Below are 22,382 nucleotides of genomic sequence, written 5' to 3' on the forward strand. Positions count from 1 at the left end.
ATGGAGCTGGAAAACGGCACAACGGCGTCAGAGTTTGTCTTCCTGGGCCTCACCCAGAGCCGGGGGTTGCAGGGTGTCCTGTTTGTGGTGGTTCTCCTTATCTACACCACGATTCTTTTGGGCAACCTCCTCATCATGGTCACTGTGACCTGTGACCCCCGGCTCCACAGCCCCATGTACTTCCTGCTGCGCAACCTGTCAGTTATGGATATTTTCTGTTCCTCCGTCACACTCCCCAGGATGCTGGTGGACTTCCTCTCTGCCACCAAGACCATCTCCTACACCAGCTGTATGATCCAGATCTTCTTCTTCCACTTCCTCGGAGGGGCCGACCTGTTCTTCCTGTCGGTGATGGCATACGACCGCTACGTGGCCATCTCCCGGCCCCTGCACTACGTGGCCGCCATGAACACCCAGGTGTGCGTGGGGCTGATCGTGGCCTCCTGGGTGGGGGGTTTTGTGCACTCGATCGTCCAGCTGGCTCTGCTGCTCCCGTTGCCTTTCTGCGGCCCCAACGTCCTGGATAACTTCTACTGCGACATTCCCCAGGTCCTCAGGCTCGCCTGTACCGACACCTCTGCCCTGGAGATCCTGATAATCTCCAACAGCGGGTTGCTCGTTCTCATCTGGTTCATCCTCCTCCTGGCGTCCTACGTGGTCATCCTGGGGATGCTGAGGTCCCACTCCAAGGAAGGGAGGAGGAAAGCCGCTTCCACCTGCACCTCCCACATCATGGTGGTCTTTGTGCAATTTGTGCCGTGTATCTACATCTACGCCCGACCCTTCACCCCATTTCCCATGGATAAAGCGGTCTCCATCTGTGATACGGTTCTACCTCCCATGTTGAACCCCATGATCTACTCCCTGAGGAACAGGGAGGTGAGATCGGCTGTGAGCAGGATGAGGAAGCGATATTTACTGTCTAAGGAGCACTCAGAGTCAGTGAGAGGGAGGAGGAAGGGACTGACAGGGGAAGGAAGGTCTGGTAAGAGAGAGGACCTCTGACGGATGTTCCCTGAGGGAGCCGAGAGCGTTCAAATACCCACGATCCACTCTTCTCGGTGGCCCTCAGGAAATACGGTGCAACTGACTGATGTCAAAGAGCGGAGAGCAGATCAATAAAATATAATGAATCTATTAAAATGAGTCTCTGATCCACCTAACATTGCCTGAGAAGGACTGGAAATAGTAAACTGACATATTCACTTTGATTCCTAGTTATTTCCTCTAGTGACTTCGAGCACTGAAGCAAGTTATTTTATGGTGCTCAATAGAGTACACAAATTCTGGCCCAGTCGTTTGGCATGTTAAATATGGTGTTTCTGGCAATTAAGTGTCTCTCTTTTGAAATATTTTCCCTGATCCTGGACTTGTCAATTGCTTGCTGTGCGACCCTGGGTAAGTCATTCATCTTCTCCATTCCTCAGTTTCCCTCAACTGTAAAATAATAATAATAATAATAATGATAGCATTTGTTGAGTGCTTACTATGTGCCAAGCACTGTTCTAAGCACTGGGGTAGATACAAGGTAATCAGGTTGTCCCACATGGGGGTCACAGTCTTATTCCCCATTTTACAGATGAGGTAACTGAGGCACAGAGAAGTTAAGTGTCTTACCCAAGGTCACACAGTAGACCCGTGGCGGAGCCGGGATTAGAATTCATGACTTCTGACTCCCAAGCTCGTGCTATTTTCACCAGCCACACTGCTTCATGGGGATGCAATACCTGTACTTCATCTTACTTAGATTGTGAGCCCAATGAGTGATAGAGACTATATCTGACCTGATGACCTCTATCTACTCCAGTGCTTAGAACAGTGTTTGACACATAACAAGTGCTTAACAAAGACCATAGAAAGTGGGGGCAGGTACTTTCTCTATTCCAAGCCAACTGGTGGCATCTGTTGTCCCCTGAAGGAATGGCACAGCGAGTCGCTGGTCGCAGTGGGGCATGGCCTCTTTGTCCAGTGAATAGACCGGATACAGATCTTGCTGATTCAGTGGGATTCTCTTCTGAGTCCGAGGGATGGGCCCTGTGGAGACAGGGAAATGAGATTGCAATGACTTTTTTTTTGTGTTATTTATTAAAGGCTTGCTATGTTCCAGGTAGATCAGAGCTAATCAGGTTGGACGCAGTCCTTGTCCCATATGGGACTCACCATCTTGATCCCCATTTTACAGATGAGGGACTGAGGCACTGCGAAGTGAAGTGAGTTGCCCAAGGTCACACAAGCAGACAAGTGTCTGACTCCTGGGTGGGATGTTTTCTGTGGTTGTAGCCATGGGATGTCAGTTTGAACTGTTCCTGGGGAGAGGAAGAGACTGGTGAGTGTATGAGTGTGTGTGCCTGCCTGACCTTTTTTAATAATTCCCCTTGCACATATTCCACTGGCTCAGACTCCCCAGGCAGTTGTCTTATTGTTGGCCCTTGTTCCTTCCTTGGCTGTATCCCCCGGAGGCTCGGATTAGCTCTAAAGAGGACGGGGCTGGGCAAGGGAGACTGAGGCTGGGCAGTGAGGCGGCACCAGGAAGATGTGACTCCCCGGTCCTCTGGCCCAGAAGGAAGGACGCTCCCGATGGTTCTGCTGGGAGACTGGATGGGGAGATCTGCCAGAACCAGGAGGTAAAGAGCCTTTGGATTAGTGAAGGCCCCAACGGGGATGAGATTATCCAGGGGTCAGAGTACAGGTAGTGTTCATATTGTGAGAGAATTGGCCTTGAGAATGTAATGGGGATGATGGCATTTTTTAAGCATTCACTTATATACTAAGCACTGGAGCTGATACAAGAAAATAAAATAGCTCACTCTTACTGTCCCATCTTGGGCTCACAGTCTAAGAGGGAGGGAGGCCGGGTATCATAATCCCAGTTTGCAGATGAGAAAACTGAGACTCGGAGTGGTAAAATGACTTTCCCCAGGTCACACAGCAAGCAAGTGGCAGAGCTGGGACTAGAACCTGGATTTCCTGACTCCCAGGCATGGGCTCTGTCGACTAAGCCACACTTTCAGCGTATTAGGTGGGGGGAGCAGGAACAGGAGCTGCAGGAGCAGACTGGCCAGGTATCCGAGTTCAGAAGTGAGAGAAGCTGGGTTTCCAGCTCATCTAGGGCAAATTTATTATTATTATATTTGTTAAGTGCTTACTATGTGTCAAGCACTATTCTAAGCACTGGGGTAAATACAAGGTAATCAGGTTGGACATTTGGACATTACAGGAGGGAGAAGAAGTATTGCATTCCCATTTTATGGATAAGGGAACTGAGGCACAGAGAAATTAAACGACTTGCCCAAGGTCACCCAGGAAACTAGTGGAAGATCTGGAATTAGATCCCAGTTCCTCCAACTCCCAGGCCTCTGCTCACAGGTTCCAAGGGAGGGAGAGCAGGTACTTTATTCCCATTTTATAGAGGAGGTAACTGAAGCACCAAGAAATTAAGTGACTTGCCCAAGGCTTCTGATGGCAGCACCGAGTTCAGGATTTCACTTATGGATGTGACAAGGCTGAAGAGATCCATCTCTGGCCTAGGGCCCTGCCTTCCTTGGAAGCTTCCTGGGGACAGTTCCCATTTCAGATTTGCCCAGCGATCCTGAAACTGGGAGCCCTGAGAGTGGAACAAAAGGGCATTCTTCTGGGGAATCAATCCTGAGTGGGATGACTGGTCTTGGGCTGGGTAGAGGGGAAATAAGGGAGGGGAGGGTTAGGGCATGTCCTTGTAAGTGACAGAGTGTCTGTCTTCTCCAGATCCAATAGGTCTGGGACCTGTCAGTCCAGACTGGCCTTACAGGGTCACTCTTTGGGCTTTTCAGGGGCTCAACTGGACACCCCAACTCTGAAGGAAGTCCCTAGAAGCAGGTCCAAAGGGACCCCGGGAAGCGGGACCCTCTGCTTGTGATGCTTCTCTGGGGTCGCCTCATCCTCCCTCCTCTACTGAGGCTTGTCTTCCTCTAGCAAAAGAGGGCAAGTGCAGCCCTGGTTTCTAGAACTGAGCCTTCTCTGTCTCTCCCTCCCTCCCATCTCCCCTCTTCTTCTTTTTCTGTTTCTGCTTCTGCCTCTGTCTCTGCATGTTTCTTCAGTCCGTAGCTTTGCCTCAGCCTCTGCCATGGGATCTCCTGCAGTCTCAGAGTTTTTGCCTTTATCTCTGCCTCTTTATGTCTCCATCTCCTCTCGGTCATTGACTGTACACTTTTTCGCTGCCTTTTTCTCTTCCTCCCAATCCAAAGTGCTACTCTTCTGACTCAGGCACTTATTCTTTCCCAACTTGATGACTGCATCAGCCTCTTCACTGTCCCCCCTGTTTCTTATCTCTCCGCACCCTGGACCTTATTACGCTCTGCTGCTAGGATCAATAACAAAAAAAAAAATCAGTTCAGTCCATGTCTCCCCATTCTTCAAGGACCTCTCGTGGTTGCCCTTCCTCCTCAGCATCAAATAGAAACGCCATACCATCAGCTTGAAGGAGCTCAGTCAACACTTGTCTCCTAAATTACCTCGCTAATTTCCCTCTAAAACCCGGTCTTCACGCTTCCCTCCTCCCAACCTTTGCAGTGTACTTTGACCTCGCCTATCTCACTAATAATAATAATGTTGGTATTTGTTAAGTGCTTACTATGTGCCGAGCACTGTTCTAAGCGCTGGGGTAGACATAGGGGAATCAGGTTGTCCCACGTGGGGCTCACAGTCTTCATCCCCATTTTACAGATGAGGGAACTGAGGCACAGAGAAGTTAAGTGACTTGCCCACAGTCACACAGCCGACAAGTGGCAGAGCTGGGATTCGAACTCATGAGCCCTGACTCCAAAGCCCATGGTCTTTCCACTGAGCCACGCTGCTTCTCCAACCAACTCCTTACCCACATCCTCCATATGACTGAAATCCTTCTTCCCTTTCATATATGACAGTGACTCCCTCTAACTTCAGAGGCCTGTTAAAATTGCATCTTATCTAAGACAACTGAACTCTGATTTCCCCTATCCATTTTCCCTCATCCTTCACCCATGCACGTAGATTGGTACCCTTTAAGCACTTGATATTCACCCTACCGTCATCCCCACGACACTTAATATCTGTAATTTATTTTAAAATCTGCCTCCCCCTCTAGACTGTAAGCTTCTTATGGGGGGAATGTGTCTACAAACTTTATTGTAGTGTACTCTCCCAAATGGTTAGACCAGATTATCAGTCAATCACAGTAAGTGCTGAATAAATACCACTGATTGATTAATTCATTGATTGCTTCTCTGCCTTTCTCCCTTTGATGAAGGAGAATGAAGGGCATTTGGGAAAATTCCCCGCGAGCTGAGTTGCTGTGGAAGCAGTCAATGAGCTGAGTTCTCCTGCCTTTCTCTCACCCTGAGGTTTAAGCAGAAAGCACGTTTTGCCGGTACACAGAATCTTGCTCACCAAATTCCACATCAATAGGACTGGGGGCATCCACTGAAGGCTGGAGATATTAGATCCCAAACATAACTAAGCACTTCATCACTTAGCAGGTGAGACCTATTACCAGGGGAAGTTGTGCAGGTAGAAATATACCAACAGGTGGAAGAAGGTTTTGGATAAAGTCATGAAAGAGAGTTAAAAGTGTGGAAGAGATAGGGGATGTAGAGAGAAAGACATGGATGGTGGATGGCTTCTCCATAGAAGGTACATGTAGGATGCGTGTCATCGTCATTATCATCATCATCATCAGTAGCCTTTATTGAGAACTTACTGTGTGCAGAGCCCCAAGTACCAAACATCCCATAACCAGTGTTGAATGCAGAATTCCAGGCTGGGAGGACCACTGTCACAGGCAAAAGCTATGTTCTTATGTTCTCTATAAGTCAAGGTCTGCCATTCAGTCAGTCAACCATATTTATTGAGCGGTTACTGTGTGCGGAGCACTATAATGAGCACTTGGGGGAATACACTATAACAGTGTAACAGACACATTCCCTGCCCACAACGAGCTTAGAGTTTAAAGGGACTGTAAAACCGTGGTGCATCCTTCTTGAGGTCTCTCTGTTGGCCTAAGATCGGCTGCCTTGTCTCCCGTGCGTGAATGACAACAAGAGGGCTTGAGTTTGAAACGCTCTTTCCTGATGATCCTGTTGAAGGAGTGGGAGGATGGGAAATCAGCTGCTCTGGATTTCTTTGTTTCAGAAGGCTTCCCAGCAGGAATTGAAAATTTCCCAAGGTTCAAAGAGGAGTTGATTCCTATCCCCTGGAAACTCTGCATGGGGAAGAGGGAATTTTCTAATGGGGAATGTTCTTTGTATTCTCTCTGAGGTGTGTTGGGGCCATCTTGGAACAGATGGAGCTGGAAAATGGCACAGCAGTGTCAGAGTTTATCTTCCTGGGCCTCACTCAGAGCCCGGGGCTGCAGCGTGTCCTGTTCGTGGTATTCCTCCTCATTTATGCCATGACTCTGCTGGGCAACCTCCTCATCATGGTCACCGTGACCTGTGATCCCCGACTCCACACCCCCATGTACTTCCTGCTGCGCAACCTGTCCATCTTAGATGTCTGCTACTCCTCTGTCACGCTCCCCAGGATGCTAGTGGACTTCCTCTCTGCCTCCAAAACCATCTCTTACAGTGGCTGCCTGACCCAGATCTTCTTCTTCCACTTCCTCGGAGGGGCCGATCTGTTCTTCCTGTCAGTGATGGCGTACGACCGTTACGTGGCCATCTCCCAGCCGCTGCACTATACAGCCGCCATGAACACCCAGGTGTGTGTGGGGCTGATCGTGGCCGCTTGGGTGGGGGGTTTTCTGCACTCGATCATCCAGCTGGCTCTGCTGCTCCCGTTGCCTTTCTGCGGCCCCAATGTCCTGGATAACTTCTACTGTGACATCCCCCAGGTCCTCAGGCTCGCCTGTATGAACACCTCCGTCCTGGAGATCCTGATAATCTCCAACAGCGGGCTGCTCGTTCTCATCTGGTTCATCCTCCTCCTAGCATCGTACACGGTCCTCCTGGTGATGCTGAGGTCCCACTCCAAAGAAGGGAAGAGGAAAGCCGCCTCCACCTGCACCTCCCACCTCATCGTGGTCTTTGTGCATTTCATACCATGTATCTACATCTACGCCCGGCCCTTCACCCCATTTCCCACTGACAAAGCCATCTCCATCTTTGACACGGTAATCCCCCCGATGCTGAACCCCATGATTTACTCCCTGAGGAACCACGAGATGAAATCAGCCATGAAGAGGTTAAAGAAGCGAACATCCATGAAATGTGGGACATTCTGCCAGAGGAGGGAAACATCCTGGATGTAGTCAGACACCCCAGTGAGTTGGGGTCCTTAGCAGCTAGAAAGGTCTGAGACTCCTTTCGATTTCCGCACGTATCGAACCAGGGAACCAGAACTCCTTTGCCTTTGCACAGAGACACATCTCTCCCTGGCAGAAGGAAGGCAGAGGGACAGATGGACCAGCCAAGTCCTTCCTCTTCCTCCTTCTTCCCTTCTCTCTGTCATAGTATTTTCCAGGGAAGGGAACAAGACACAGAGTTTCAAGTTTGGAACTTTGGAGTGAGTGGGGTGGGTGATGTGTACCTCTACTTATTCAATCATATTTCAGTCATTATGCTGGGAAAAGAGTTCTTATTTAGGCCGCTTTGTGGAAAGGTTGGCATTTCTAAGATAACCGGAGGCAGAAGAGGAACAGTTGGCAAGACGCAAGGTCCAGTGTAATGAAGCCCAGAGACAATGATGATAAACAACTGCCAGGAACCAGGTGGAAATTACCCATTAGCCTTTTTGAGAAACAGTTCAATTAGACCACCAGTGTCTGTGGGCAGAAGCAAAGATGGTGAGTTTTACAAGAGACTCATTTGCAAGGTGGTGTCAATTTGTTACATACGGTAATTGATAAGAACGTGTGCTTAGGAGTTGTAGAAGAACTAGGTGGGGGGAGGGAAGGGAACAACACTGCATCACCCATTGGGATGCACTCACACCAACCTCGGGTGTAATACCACCGTGAGATGTGCTGCAGGGCAGGAGAATCTGCAGAGGAACCCAGGCTATAAACTCAGAAGCTTTAGTCCATGGGTTTCTCTTGCTCTCCGTTTACCTAGGGAAGGTCCAATGGGGATGAAAACTATCGATCTGCTCCATCCTTAGACCAGAAAATCACAGGTTTCCATTGCTGTCTGGTAACTGCTGAGAAGCAGCGTGACCCTTCAGATGGGAAACCCGGCCTCTCTCCCCTCCAACCTCAGCCCTGCAGCTCCTCTCTCCACTCTCCACTCTCAATGCGCTGAAACTGTGGTTTAGTGGACAGAGCCCACGACCGGGACTCAGGAGAAACAGGTTCTAGTCCTAGCTCTGCCACTTACTTGCTTTGTGTGACCTTGGGGAAGTCATTTAACCACAACGTGCCTCCATTTTCTCATCTGCAAATTACGAATAAAATACCTGGTTTCCCTCCCTCTTAGACCGTGAGTCTGAGACGGGACAGAAATGGGCCTTATTCCATTGCCTTGTATCAACTCCAATGCTTAGTACATAGTCAGTGCTTAAGGAATACCATCATCCCCACTATATTCTCAGGGCCAAATCCCTCACAATATTCCCACTCCCCATACTCTGACCCACAGACTATTTCATCCCCGCTCTGGCTTCTCGTTAAACCAAAGGATCTTTATCTCCTGGTTCCTGCAGTTCCCCCCATCCGGCCTCCCAGAGGCACCATCGGGAGTTTCTTTCCTACTGGACCAGGAGGCCGGGACTTCACGTCTTCCTGTTCCTGCCTCACTGTCCAGCCTCAGTCTCCCTTGGCCCAGCCCAGTCCTCTTTAGAGCTGATCAGAGCCTCCTGGGGCTATAGCCAAGGCAAAAACAAGGGCCAACACTGAGGCAGCTGCCTGGGGAGTCTGAGCCAGTGGAACCTGTGCAAGGGGAGTTATTAAAAAGGGCAAGACACACACACAAACACACACGCACTCACACACCCTCTTCCTCTCCCCAAGGATCGGTTTTGACTGTCATCCAGTGACTACAAACAGAAGAGACCTCTCTCAAGGGAATCAGATGCAGAAGCCATTGAAGTCTTGCTCCCCTGTCTCTGCCGGGCCTATCCCTCAGGCTCAGAAGGAACTCCGATCGGCTTAGCAGGATCGACGGTCCCAGGTCGCTGGAAACGCTGGGTCTGCTTTATCCTCCTAGTAAACAGGCCCCATTGCCCATGCCCCACTGCTGTCAGGGGCTACCTGCACGATGCCATCAGTGGTCGCTAGTTGGCTTGGAATAGACTCAGTCCCTGCCACCACTTATCTCCCCTTGCAGAGACTTGGCTTCCTGCCTGCTGTTTAAGGCAGGTTGATAACTGGATAATAATAATAATGTTGGTATTTGTTAAGTGCTTACTATGTGCAGAGCACTGTTCTAAGCACTGGGGTAGATGCAGGGTAATCAGGTTGTCCCACGTGAGGCTCACAGTCTTAAGCCCATTTTACAGATGAGGTAACTGAGGCACAGAGAAGTTAAGTGACTTGCCCACAGTCACACAGCTGACAAGTTGGCAGAGCCAGGATTCGAACCCATGAACTCTGACTCCCAAGCCCGGGCTAGCATCATGGCCTAGTGGATAGAACATAGGCCCGGAGGCCAAAAGGACCTGGGTTCTGTTGTCAGCTCTGCCACTTGTCTGCTGGGTCACTTTGGGCCAGTCACTTCATTTCTCTGTGCCGTGCTTCCCTCGGCTGTAAAATGGAGATCCCAGCACTAGTACTGTGCCTGGAAAATAGTAAGCACTTTACAAATATCGTAAAAAAAGAACCACCAAGGATACATGGTGGGTTGAGGGGAGGGGAAGGCAGTGTTGTACAGTGTAGCACCATTTGCCCCTTTGTTCTCAGCAAACAGTGCCCTGCCTGCCCACCTTCCCTAGAGTCGGCATAGTCTAGTGCAAAGAGCATGGCACTGGGTGTCCAGAGTTCCCAGATCCACCACTGGCTGGGTCACCATTAGCAAGTCACTTAACCTCTCTGTGCCTTGTTTCGTCTTTCATAAATTGGGGAATTGGTAATTTGTGAGTCCCAAGTAAGGATATAGCCTCTGTTCGATGTGATAAAATGCATCAAATGCTTAGCGAATAGCAAGTGCTGAATGTTGCTATTGTGATTATTACTACTTTTATTATTATTTTATTACTACTACTAGTATTACTATTACTATGTAGGGAAAGAGCAGTATAATTGTACCTCCACCTGCTATAAGGGGGCAGAGGGTGAAGGTGGAGTAGAAACCCACTTTGGCTTCCTGTAGTCAGGTGTTGTCTTCCCCATCAATCTGGCTCCAGCTGGTGGAGTCAGATCTTTCATTTCTCTTAAAACCCTACCAATCCTGTTGCCTGACACACACATGCCTGGAGATCTCTGGCTCTTTCCATCCTGGCTAAAACCACGGACTGTCATATATTGAGAGTCCGAGGCCGTTGCGATGATGTCTCTGAGATCAGCACCTTGACTCTGGGAAAAATTTTCACAGAGTCCATGAATCTCCTGCTCTACACCACCCTCTTCTTTCCTCTACCTACACACACAAACCAGGAGTCAGAGGAGTCAAAGATAGATATTTTATTTTCTCTTTGAATTTTAGACTGAGCTCGATCAATGCTATCAATCAATCAATCAATCAATCCATGATCTGTTTTGAGTACTTCCTGTGTGCTAAGTCTTGGGAGAATACAGTATAAGGGAGAGGGTAAATACATTCCCTGGCCATAATGAGCTTATAGTCTAGATGGGGGGACAGACATTAATATGAATAAACTTTGGATGTACTGTAGGGCAGAGGGTGGGGTGAGTACCAAATGCCCAGAGTGTACATAGAAGAGTGCATAGATGACGTAGAAAGGTCAACGGGGAAAAGAGGGCTTAATCGGGAAAGGCCTCTAATGCTTCGTACAAATCTGCCATCTTTTTAGTTTGCTGGACCTCGGCCCCAAAGGCTTGGTTGGATTTCTGATACAGCACCCAGTACCTAGGCCTTGAGCAACTGGGAGTCTACTAAATACTTGTTTGTGCAATAGTTGTAGCAAGCAACTGTTGGGTACAGATCTGTTCCTGATCCAGTAGAGAAAGGGCAGCTCTGGGAGCCAGAATCCCTGAGTCCCAATCCCGATCCTGCAAGCAGGGCAATGGCTCCTGGGTCTATGCTATCTGTGGTGAAAGCTTCTATCTGGAGAACCAGGCAGGCATTCCATGAGGTAGACAGGATCGGCAGGGATCCAGGAAAATGGCCACCTTTCACAAGAGGGCCAACGGCTGAGGTACTGCGCTACGGTCACTTTGGCCACAAATGGATCCCGCACTAAGAGACTCTTCTGGGCACTTAGCAATCTGATGCTCCCCTACCCACCATCTCCTTTGTGGGACTCCACGATCCAGTCCTGGCACAGGACCAAGCCCGATCGGCTGTTCTCTACGGGAGATTTGGTCACCATCAGGGCGCGTGCTGGGGAGAACACGTAAAAATGAAGACACGTTCCCTTCCCTCGTGGGGCTTACAGTCTGTTGGGATGGAAGTGACAGTGTCCTATTGAATTATCTCCAGGAGCTGCAGCCTTGGACTCCCAGGCATGCCAGGCAGGGCCCCGTCTTCCCAAGCTTGAACTCTCTCCCCCTTTGTACTTATCTATTCGATCCTTAGATGGTTCCTCCGTCAGCTGCCCCAGACCGTTTGCTGAGGAATGGACGGGACCCCGGACGTGTGGAGAGTGAGTTCCATCCCTGTCCTTGGCCCTCAACACTAGGTCTGGAAGGGGAGGCGGTTGAGGGTCCGAAGGAGATATGGTGGGTAGCTGTAAAGGGAGAAGTGGATGCTTTGGCAGCAGGCCTGCTGCTGCCAACACAGGAGAATCTTCAGGAGGGAGAAGGGCAGGTGAGTTGATTTTCTCGAACTGTCTAACATTTCAACCAATCACAGGGACGGTCCTTCTTCCAGCGGTCTCCATGGTGATGCAAGTCAACTACAATAAAGGCTGCACAATTATGACCAAGCGACTCAAAAGAGTGCGAATGGAAACATATCAGAGAAGGTGTTTCAAGAGGGAGCCACCCAACTGCCAGCAATGACACAAGTACAGTGTTCTGCACACAGTAAGTGCTCAATAAATACAATCGAATGAATGAATACAACTTGGTGAGCAACCGGGCCAGCATTTGCAGACTCTATTGAGAACCCTAAAATAAAATAAAGTCGCTAGAAGCAACAACCCAGAAATGATGTGAATAAATTAGGGCTTCTTGCTATCAACCCATTTTGGGGGGATGCTAGGTGACCAGCCTCGGTCTCCCTTGCCCAGCCCCATCCTCTTTGGAGCTGATCTGGGCCTCCCGGGGATATAGTCAAGGGAGGAACAAGGACCAACATTGAGGAACCTGCCTGGGGAGTCTAAGCCAGTGGAACATATGCAAGGGGAATTACTGAAAAAGGGTCAGAGACACCCCCCACTCCCACCCCCACCCCAGACTCTCTCCCCTAAGAACATTGAAACTGACATTCAGTGGCTACAAACAATAGAAATGTTCTTCAAAGGGATCAAGATGCAGGAGTAGGACCCTTGTTTGGTGTGAGCCCTTGGGAAAATCACTTAGCTTCTATGTGCCTCAGTTCCCTCATCTGTAAAATGGCGATTAAGACTGTGAGCCCCATGTGGGGCATGGACTGTGCCCAACCTGATTAGCTTGTATCTACTCCAGTGTGTACTACAGTGCCTGGGACATAGCAACGAAGTCATTGAAATCTCTTACTTCCCTGCCTCTGAGGGCCCATCCCCCTGGGGGTTAAGAAGTGAGTCACTTCGAGTCAGCCTGATCATCTGTCCCAAGCTACTTACTGGGAGCCCCTGGTCTGCTCTATCTCCTGGGCAAAGAGGCTACTGGCCATGCCCTGCTGCTGCCAGGGGCTCGAGTTGCCGTGCCTTCAGGGGTCCACGGGTGCCACCAGCTGGATTGGACTAGAGAAAGTCTCAGCCACCCCTTTTTTTTTATGATATTTGTTAAGCACCTACTACATGTCAAACACTCTTCTTAGCGCTGCGGTAGGTACAGGTCAATTAGTTCAGACACAGTATCTGTCCTGCTTGGGGCTCACAGTCTAAGTAGGGGGGAGAAGAAGTGTTGAATCCTCATTTTGCAGTGGAGGAAACTGAGGTCCAGAGAAGTCAAATGACTTGTTCAAGGTCATAGAAGTTCCAACCTAATTGACTTGTACCTACCCCAGTGCTTAGAGCAGCGTTTGACACATAGTAAGGGCTTAACAAATACCAAAAAACAAACAGACAAAACAATTGGCAGAGCGGATCAGAACCCAGGTCTTCTGACCCCGGGGCCTGTGCTCTTTCCACTAGGCAACACTGCCTCGCTTGTCAGCCCTTGCACAGCCTTGGCCTCTTGCCTGCTGCTTAAGGCAGTCTAGTAGCAGCAACGATCTGTGGTAGGTGGTGGAGAAGGGGAGAGGAGCGGTATAACGTCTGCACCACTGTTCTCAGCATTCAGCTGCCTGCCTACCGTCCTTCTGTGGAGAGAGTGTGGCTTAGTGGCATTAGAGGAGGTATGGGTTCAAGTGCCAGGTCCACCACTGCCATGCTGAGTGACTTTGGGCAAGTCATTTTACTTCTCTCCGCCTCAGTTTCCTCATTTACAAAGGGGAGAAAAGATTGTATGGGTTAGGACCTGTGTCTAACGTGATAATCTTTGAGTTGGGCCCATTGTAAGAATTTAATAAATACCCCCATCATTATTACTAGCTAGGGAAGGGGTTGAATATTGGGTGACTTGCCAAGGGGGCTCTCTACATTGTGCCCAGGGCCCACCAGCACCTTAATGTGCTCCTACCCAGCAACCTCTGCTACTTTAAATATGTTCTTGTAGTCACTTCCCACTTAGATTTCAGAGCCCAATATGGAATGGATGCAGCATCTGATCTTCTTTTATTGTGTCCCTCCCAGCATTTGGTACAATGTTTACCACATAGTAAGTGTTTCAACAAATTCCACCATGACTATTAATTAGTAGAATAACCTCCTCAACCAATCACCCGAACTGTCTCTTCTCCGGAGCGCTCCACCCTGATGGGAGTCAGCTAAGGCACAGGCAGCTCATTTCGGATGGAGTAACTAAAAAATGGTGCGAATGGCAACCTATCAGGGAAAATGTTTTAAGAGAGAGAAACCCATTTGCCAGCAACACCATAGTCAACATGCCAAACGATTGGGCCGGAATTTGCATACTCTATTGACCACCATAAAGTAAGTTGTTTCACTGACCAAAATCACTAGAGAAAACAACCCGGAATCAAAGTGAATATGTCGCCGTTCACTATTTCCAGACCTCCCAAGGCATTGCTAAGTGGACCAATGTTTACTTCGCTATGTTTTATTGATCTGCTCTCCACTCTTCAACACCAGCCAGTTACACGGTGTTTCCTGAGGGTCACTGAGGAGAGTGGACTGGATGGTAGGTTTTTGAACGCGCCCGGCTCCCTTAGGGGACGTCCAACAGATGTCTCTTCTCTTGCTAGACTGTTCTTTCCCTGTCAGTCCCCTCCTCCTCCCTCTCACTGACTTTATGTCCTCCTAGACAGCAAATATCGCTTCCTCATCCTGCTCACAGCTGATCTCACCTCCCTGTTCCTCAGGGAGTAGATCATGGGGTTCATCATGGGAGGTAGAACCGTATCACAGATGGAGACCGCCTTGTCCATGGGAAATGGGGTGAAGGGTCGGGTGTAGATGTAGATACACGGCACAAATTGCACAAAGACCACGATGAGGTGGGAGGTGCAGGTGGAGGCGGCTTTCCTCCTCCCTTCCTTGGAGTGGGACCTCAGCATCCCCAGGATGATCGTGTAGGATACCAGGAGGAGGAGGAACCAGACAAGAACGAGCATTCCGCTGTTGGAGATCATCAGGATCTCCAGGACGGAGGTGTCGGTGCAGGCGAGCCTGAGCACCTGGGGGACGTCGCAGTAGAAGTTATCCAGGACGTTGGGGCCGCAGAACGGCAACGGGAGCAGCAGAGCCAGCTGGACGATAGAGTGTACAAAGCCCCCCACCCAGGCGGCCACGATCAGCCCCACACACACCTGGGTGTTCATGATGGCCACGTAGTGCAGGGGCCGGGAGATGGCCACGTAGCGGTCATATGCCATCACCGCCAGGAATAAGATCTGAGTCCCTCCAAGGAAGTGGAAGAAGAAGATCTGGATCATGCAGTCACCGTAAGAGATAACCTTGGTGGCAGAGAGGAAGTCCACCAGCATCCTGGGGAGCGTGACAGAGGAGTAGCAGACATCCATAACGGACAGGCTGCGCAGCAGGAAGTACATGGGGGTGTGGAGCCGGGGGTCACAGGTCACAGTGACCATGATGAGGAGGTTGCCCAGCAGAGTCATGATGTAGACGAGGAGGAATAAGATGAAAAGGACCATCTGCAGACCTTGTATCTGGGTGAGACCCAGGAAGATAAATTCAGATACTGCTGAGGCGTTTCCCAGCTCCTTTCTGCCAGGCTCTGTCCTCACATCCCATGGAGAAAAGAGAAAGATAGCGGGATACAGTGAAAACAATCAAAATCCTACATTCCAAATACTCAAAGGGATCTTGAGAAGTCAGAGAGCCTGACTATTTTCTAGCTAATGGCAGGAGCCCAGATGAAGAGAGACCTTCAAAGGACAGAAATTTCCCAAGAACACTAAAAAGACTTTAAAGTGAACAATTTTTAAGTGGTGGTCATTAGTCAGTCACAGTTTCTAAGCTGAAAGTTGGAATTAACTGGCAGCGTCTTTCTTCATTAAACAGCAAACTACCTGTTTCTGCTCCTTCGTTTGTTCAAAATTATTTATTGAAGTTACTCTTATAGTCAGGTGATTCCTCTGTGATGGCTTCTATAATTAACTAACGTCTCGGGCATGAGATCTAAAGGAAGGAATCCTAACCGGAACCATAAATAAGTGGTCTTAAAAAAAATAGTATATGAGGGGAGATTTTGGTTGCTTAAATAAATCAATTTCTAAAGATAAATCCCATACTAAAGTACATTTCTTAGTCACACATAGCTCATTAATTTTATTAATTTTTTAGCTGTTAATTCACCCTTGGCTCATTTTCATGAAAGTTCTTTTCACATCATGTGCTGTATGTAATGGGGTGGAAGGCAGAGACAGATAAATATCCTGAAGAGTTGGAAGATAAATTAACAGCGGATTGCTTGTTCTTGTCAAAGTTCTTGTTGCCCTACTCCCAGTACTTGTAGAAGATTCTGTCAACTGCCTCTGATGTCAGGAAATGTGGACCTCAACCAGAGACCTACGGTCAGATGTCAAGAGCCAAATCTAAATAGCTATAGGAACCGAAAGCCCTGGATAAATAAGGCTGCCTGCCAGAGACAAGGAATGACCCAGGACAAACTGGATATTAGAACCTGGGCTCCTCAGCCCTCATCAACCAATCAGTTGTATTTTTTGGGTGCTTACTGTGTGCAGAGCACTGTACTAGGAGTTTGAGAGAGTACAGTATAACAGAGTCGGTGGACGCATTCCCCACCCACAACAAGCTTATGGCATAGAAGGGGAAACAGATAAATTGGAGAGGAGGCCATACAAAAGAGGATGAAAGCCAGTAGGGAGGTGGGTAAGATCAAGGCACTTAAGAATTGGAAATCAAACACCAATGTGGCAGAGGAAAGATCTTTTCAGGCAGAATAATAATAATAGTGTTGGTATTTGTGAAGCGCTTACTACATGCAGAGCACTGTTCTAAGTGCTGGGGTAAATACAGGGTAATCAGGTTGTCCCTTGTGAGGCTCACACTTAATCCCCATTTTACAGATGAGGTAACTGAGGCACAGAGAAGTTAAGTGACTTGCCCACAGTCACACAGCTGACAAGCAGAGCCGGGAGTCAAACCCATGACCTCTGACTCCGAAGCCCAGGCTCTTTCCACTGAGCCACGCTGCTTCCCGCAGAAGAGATCCGGATCCTGGAACCGAAGCCTCCTGCGCTAGATCCAGGAGGGGCAGACCACAGAAGTAGTGGTAGTTTTGTTCTTTAAATCTCTTCTCCCCCACCAAGCGCCAGCTTGCCGCAGCCAGGCCTGATAAACTACGGGTGTCGACACCCAAAAAAGCTCTTGTGTGGGGGCAAATTTCCTTTCTTGCCCTAGGTCCTCAAATGTCTAGTTAAAGGCCTGAACGTCAGTTAATAACAATAATCAGTAATGGTGGTATTCATTAAGGGTTTATTATGTTAAACATTGTGCTAAAAACTGGGCTAGATACAGGATAATCAGGCTGAATGCTGTCTCCAGCCTGTACCAGGATCATGGAGCAATGTGACCTAGTGGAAAGAGCATGGGTCTGGGAGTCAGAGGACCTGAGTTCTAATCCCAGCTCTGCCAATTGCTTGCTGTGTGACCTTGAACAAATCACTTAACTTCTCTGTGCCTCAGTTCTCCTGTTCTCCCTTCTACTTAGACTGTGAGAGCCATGAGGGACGGGGACTGTGTCCCACCTAATTATCTTATTTCTACTCCAGCGCTTAGAACAGTATTTGACACATAGTAAGCGCTTAACCTAGACCATTAAAAAAAAAGGAATCTGGATTATACCAACATGTACAGTTCTAAGCTCCATACTTGAGAAAGGTTGTGAAGGAAGGGGAGAGAGTGTAAAGAAAAGTATGGTGGAAAGGCTGGGAAGTAGGGTCTGTGAAAAAAGGGAAAGGGGTTTCAGATTTGAACTTGATTAGTCTGTAAGCTCATCCCTCTAGACTAAATTCATTGAGGGCAGGGAACATATCTACCAAATCGTTTATTTTGTACTCTCTCAAGCGATTAGTGCAGGGCTCTGTACATAGTAAGTGCTCAATAAATACCACTGATTGATAGTGTACTTTTTTAAGGGATTAGTTCGGTTCTCTACACAGAGTAAGCAGTCAATAAATACCACTGATGGGTGATTGCTTGGGGAAATAAGGCTGAGAGGTGGCTTGAATCACTAACTTCTGGCCTAAGAATGGGATGTACTGATTAGCTGTTCCCCCTGCCCACCGAGGCTCACGGAAGTCCACAGAGACCCACTGAGACAATGGACTTCACTGAAAGCAAGAGGAATTAAAGTTGGCAAAAGGGGATTTCTTGATAGCCCAGATGATTCAACATTGGCGTGGACCGCCATGGGCAGATGTGGCAACTCCTCCACTGAACTGCTTCATGGGATTTAGTTAGCACCTGTCTGAGGACAGGGGATTGGGCCAGATGATCTTAAAAAAGTCCCTTCCAGGTCTATTTTTACAATTTTACAATTCTCAGAAATTCAAAAAAGTAAAGCACGGATGAGTAGAAATTACAGTCTCATAATACAGTACTGTGTGCCTGGTTTTGTGTCTGTGAGAGAGAGAAAGAGAGAGAGAGGAGAGGGAGAGACAGAGGAAAGAAAATGAGCTTGGATCTTTGGTACCCAAGGATTTCTATGACATTCTTTCTCCCTTCCCAGGTGTTCTCAGATCATCAGCTTGATGTTATTTATATTATCGCTTGCATTAGACAGACAAGCATCTTAGCAGTGGATGCAGCATTGACATCCATCAGCAGCCCGGACTCCTTGGTGGTTCATTCAGAGACATCTGTGACTCGGGAGCCTGCCTTCCTGCTCCCCAGCCACCCGAATGGCCCCGTCTGGAGCTGCCTTCAGAGCTGAAATGGACACCTGCCTGTCAGGTCTTGGTGCCCGGCCGGGGCAACTGAGAAGAGTAATGTCCGTGACCTCTCACCTACCTTCGCCTGGCACAGGAGCTCAGAGCCTTCCATCTTCCTGGTTCGTCTTCACAGGACTGTCCTCATCTCCCCTGCCCCATCCCAATCTCCAATAAAGCTTCTTTGAGTCCCAGGGGGTTGGAATGTTACGGAGGGGACACTGGTCATTACAGAGGCAGCTTCCCCAGGGAGTGAACAGCTGAAGGGACTGATGCAGGGGGAGTTATTAAAAAGTTTCAGGCTGGTTGGTTGCAACACACACACACGCATACACGCACGCACACACATGGACAAGAAAACTCTGAGATGACTGCTCAGCAGATTGAGCCCTGGAAAATTCCTGGAGAAGATTCAGCCTCCAGACCAGGCAAGGAGAGATAGAACAGGGCAATCACAAGCCGAGGACATGATGACTACTGGACACTCATACGTGCTGGCTCTCAGGGGCTGAGAGCCCCATGTGGGACAGAGATTATGTCCCACCTGATTCTCTGTATCCACCCCAATGCTCAGCACAATGCTTGACACATAAAAAGGGCTTAACAAATATTGTCATTATCTAGCAGAGCTGGGATTCAGACAGAGAGAAGCACCAAGAACAAAGATACTCCATCTTGAGACTGCTCATAGATAGAAACTATCATGCCACAGAGTTTCAGTTCTACGTGACAAAAGTGGCTCTTGGGAGCAGAAATATCAATATCAATCAGTGGTATTTATTGAGCACGTACTCTCCCCATTCTGGTTTCTACCAGCTTCGTCTCTGACTCGGATCTCTGCTTCCACTATTTATAAAAAATGAGTATCTGTCTCCCCATTAGACTGTAAGTTGGATGACGGTAGGAAATGAATCTTTTACATCTACTGAACTTTCCCAAGGACTTAGAACAGTGTATTGTCTACAGAAGGTGCTCGATAAAAACTGCTGATGGCTGAAAGGGTCCATTCTCCTGCCTCCAACCCTGTCCTGATGTTGTTCCTGGAGACGGGAACTCCCTACCCCTTCCCAAACCCTTCAGACAGAAGCTCTTCCTATCTTTAAAGCCCTCCTCAAATCTCACCTCTTCTTTGAAGCCTTCCCTGATTAATTCTCAATACCCCAATCAAGTCATTATGTTTGCCTGCTTAGTGACCTTGGGCAAGCATTTCACTTCTCTGGGCTCCAGTTTCCTCATCTGTAAAATGGGGATTTTCCTTCCTACTCAGATTGTGAGCCTCGTGTGATACAGGGCCTGAGTCTGACCTGATTATCTTGTAACTGATTTAATGTAGTGCTCTGCAAACAGTAAGTACTCAGTAAATATGATAAATTGATAATGATTAGACTTCATAACCTAGAGTCTTTTCAATATTTGGATTCTAGGGTTTTGATTGTTTTCACTGACCCCTATTGTCCGTCTCTTGTCTCTGGGGGAGCTGGCACCAGAGTCCCGACTGAATGGAGCTGGGAAACATTTTGGCAGTGTCAGAGTTTGTCATCCTGGGCCCCACCAGAGCCGGGGGCTGCAGGGTGTGATGTTCCTTGGAGAAGCAGCATGGCGCAGTGTAAAGAGCCCGGGCTTGGGAGTCAGAGGTCATGGGTTCGGATCCTGGCTCTGCCACTTCTCAGCTGTGTGACTTTGGGCAAGTCACTTAACTTCTCTGTGCCTCAGTTACCTCAAAATGGGGATTAAGACTGTGAGCCCCAAGTGGGACAACCTGATTCCCCTATGTCTACCCCAGCGCTTAGAACAGTGCTCTGCACATAGTAAGCGCTTAACAAATAGCAACATTATTACTACTCGGCCACCATGACGAGGTGTTTGGTGCTTGGGGATGATGCTGGTCACCTGGTTGGAGGACTTTGTACACTCAATTTTCCAGCTTGCTCTGCTGGTCCGGTTGCCTTTCTGCAGCCCCAGCATCTTGGATAACTACTCCTGTGACGTCCCCCAAGTCCTCAAGCTAAGCTGTGCGAACATCTCCCTCTTGGAGCCTCTGATGATCTCCAACAGCCGGCTGCTCATTCTCCTCTGGTTCATCTTCCTCTTGGTATCCTACAGGAGGAGTCAGAAGGTCATGGATTCTAATCCTGGCTCCTACCACTTGTCTGCTCTGTGACCTTGGGCAAGTCACTTAACTTCTCTGTGCCTCAGTTACTTCATCTGTAAAATGGGGAATGAGATTGTGAGCCCCATCTGGAAGAGGGACTGTGTCTGACCTGATTTGCTTGTATCCACCCCAGCGCTTAGTAGTGTCTGGCACACTGTAAGCACTTAACAAATACCATAATAATAATTATTATTAGCAACTTTGTTTTATTTTCAACTGCTCGATAAATTCTGCAAATTCTGGCCCAGTTGTTCACCGTGTTAAATGTGTCAACTGGGTGGCTCTCTCTTGAAACATTTTCTCTGATAGGTTGCCATTTGCACACTTCTGAGTCACTCGGACATAATTAAGCAGCCTGGGTCGCAGTTGACTCCCATCGACGGGGAGACCGCTGGAGGAAGAACAGTTCCTGTGATTGGTTGAGGATGTTAGACTGTTGAAGAAAATCAGTTCACCTATTGAACTGATATTGAACTGAACAGTTCACCTTCTTCCTCCCGAAGCTTCTCCTGTGTTTGCAGCAGCGGGCCTGCTCCCAGAACACCCTCTTCTCCCTCCACTGCCACCCGCCATGTCTCAAACAACTCCTCGGCCACCTCCCTTATGATCTGCTCTCCCACAGAGACAGGGGAGCTAGACACTGCAGTGACTTCTGTGTCCAACTCCCTTGAGAGATGGCTCTTCCGTGTAGCCACTGGATGGCAATTGCAGCTGTTCCTTGGGGACACCAAGAACCTATGTGTATCTGTGTGTGGGAGGGTGCACTTAATAACTCCCCTTGCACATATTCCACTGGCTCAGTCTCCCAGGCAGCTGCCTCAGTGTTAGGCCTTGTTCCTTCCTTGGCTACATCTCCGGGGGCCCCAGATCAGCTCTAAAGAGGATGGGGCTGGGCAAGGGAGACTGAGGCTGGGCAGTGAGGCAGCATCAGGAAGATGTGAGACCCCGGCTCTGGTCCAGAAGAAAGGAAACTCTCGATGCTGCTGCTGGGAGGCCCTATGGGGAGAATGACAGGAACCAGGAGGTAAAGAACCTTTGGTTTAGTGAGAGGCTGAAGGAGGGGATGAGGTTGTCTGGGGGTCAGAGTAGAGGGAGTAAGCACACTGTGAGGGATTTGGCTTTGAGAATGTAATAGGGATGACGGTATTTCTTAAGCATTCACTATGTACTAAACACTGGGATTGATATCAGAAAATCAACAGGACACAGTTTCTGTTCACTTCTGGGCTTACAGTCTCAGAGGGAGGCAGACCAGGTATTTATTGCCAGTTGGGAAATGAGAAACAGAGGCACAGAGTGGTAAAATGGCTTCCCCAAGATCATATCCAGAAAGCCAGTGGCAGGACTGGGATTAGAATCTGTATCTCCTGACTCCCGGTCTCAGGCTCTGTCTACTAGGCTACGATTTCAGTGTACTAGGAAGAGGGAGTGGGGTGAGGAGCTGCAGGGGCAGACTGGCCAGGCTCCTGAGTTCGGAGGTGAGAGAGGCTGGGTTTCCAGGCCATCCAGGGCAAACCTCATGGATATGAGAAGGCTGAAGCTGTTAA

General features: G+C 48.8%; 2 protein-coding genes across 2 annotated transcripts; both read left to right on the forward strand.

Annotated features, from left to right (window-relative positions):
* Positions 1–3,895, forward strand: LOC100090888 (olfactory receptor 4D1-like). Its single transcript, XM_029082510.1, has 3 exons — positions 1–938; positions 3,020–3,078; positions 3,810–3,895. The coding sequence occupies exons 1-3, from the start codon at positions 1–3 to the stop codon at positions 3,893–3,895; spliced, it is 1,083 nt and encodes a 360-aa protein (XP_028938343.1).
* Positions 3,896–6,295: 2,400 nt separating this feature from the next.
* Positions 6,296–15,393, forward strand: LOC100681125 (olfactory receptor 4D1-like). Its single transcript, XM_016226842.1, has 2 exons — positions 6,296–7,194; positions 15,369–15,393. Exons 1-2 carry the CDS (start codon positions 6,296–6,298, stop codon positions 15,391–15,393), a joined length of 924 nt encoding a protein of 307 aa, XP_016082328.1.
* The last annotated feature ends 6,989 nt before the right edge of the window (positions 15,394–22,382 follow it).

Source organism: Ornithorhynchus anatinus, chromosome 17, assembly GCF_004115215.2.
Source record: "Ornithorhynchus anatinus isolate Pmale09 chromosome 17, mOrnAna1.pri.v4, whole genome shotgun sequence".
Taxonomy (NCBI): Eukaryota; Metazoa; Chordata; class Mammalia; order Monotremata; family Ornithorhynchidae; genus Ornithorhynchus; species Ornithorhynchus anatinus.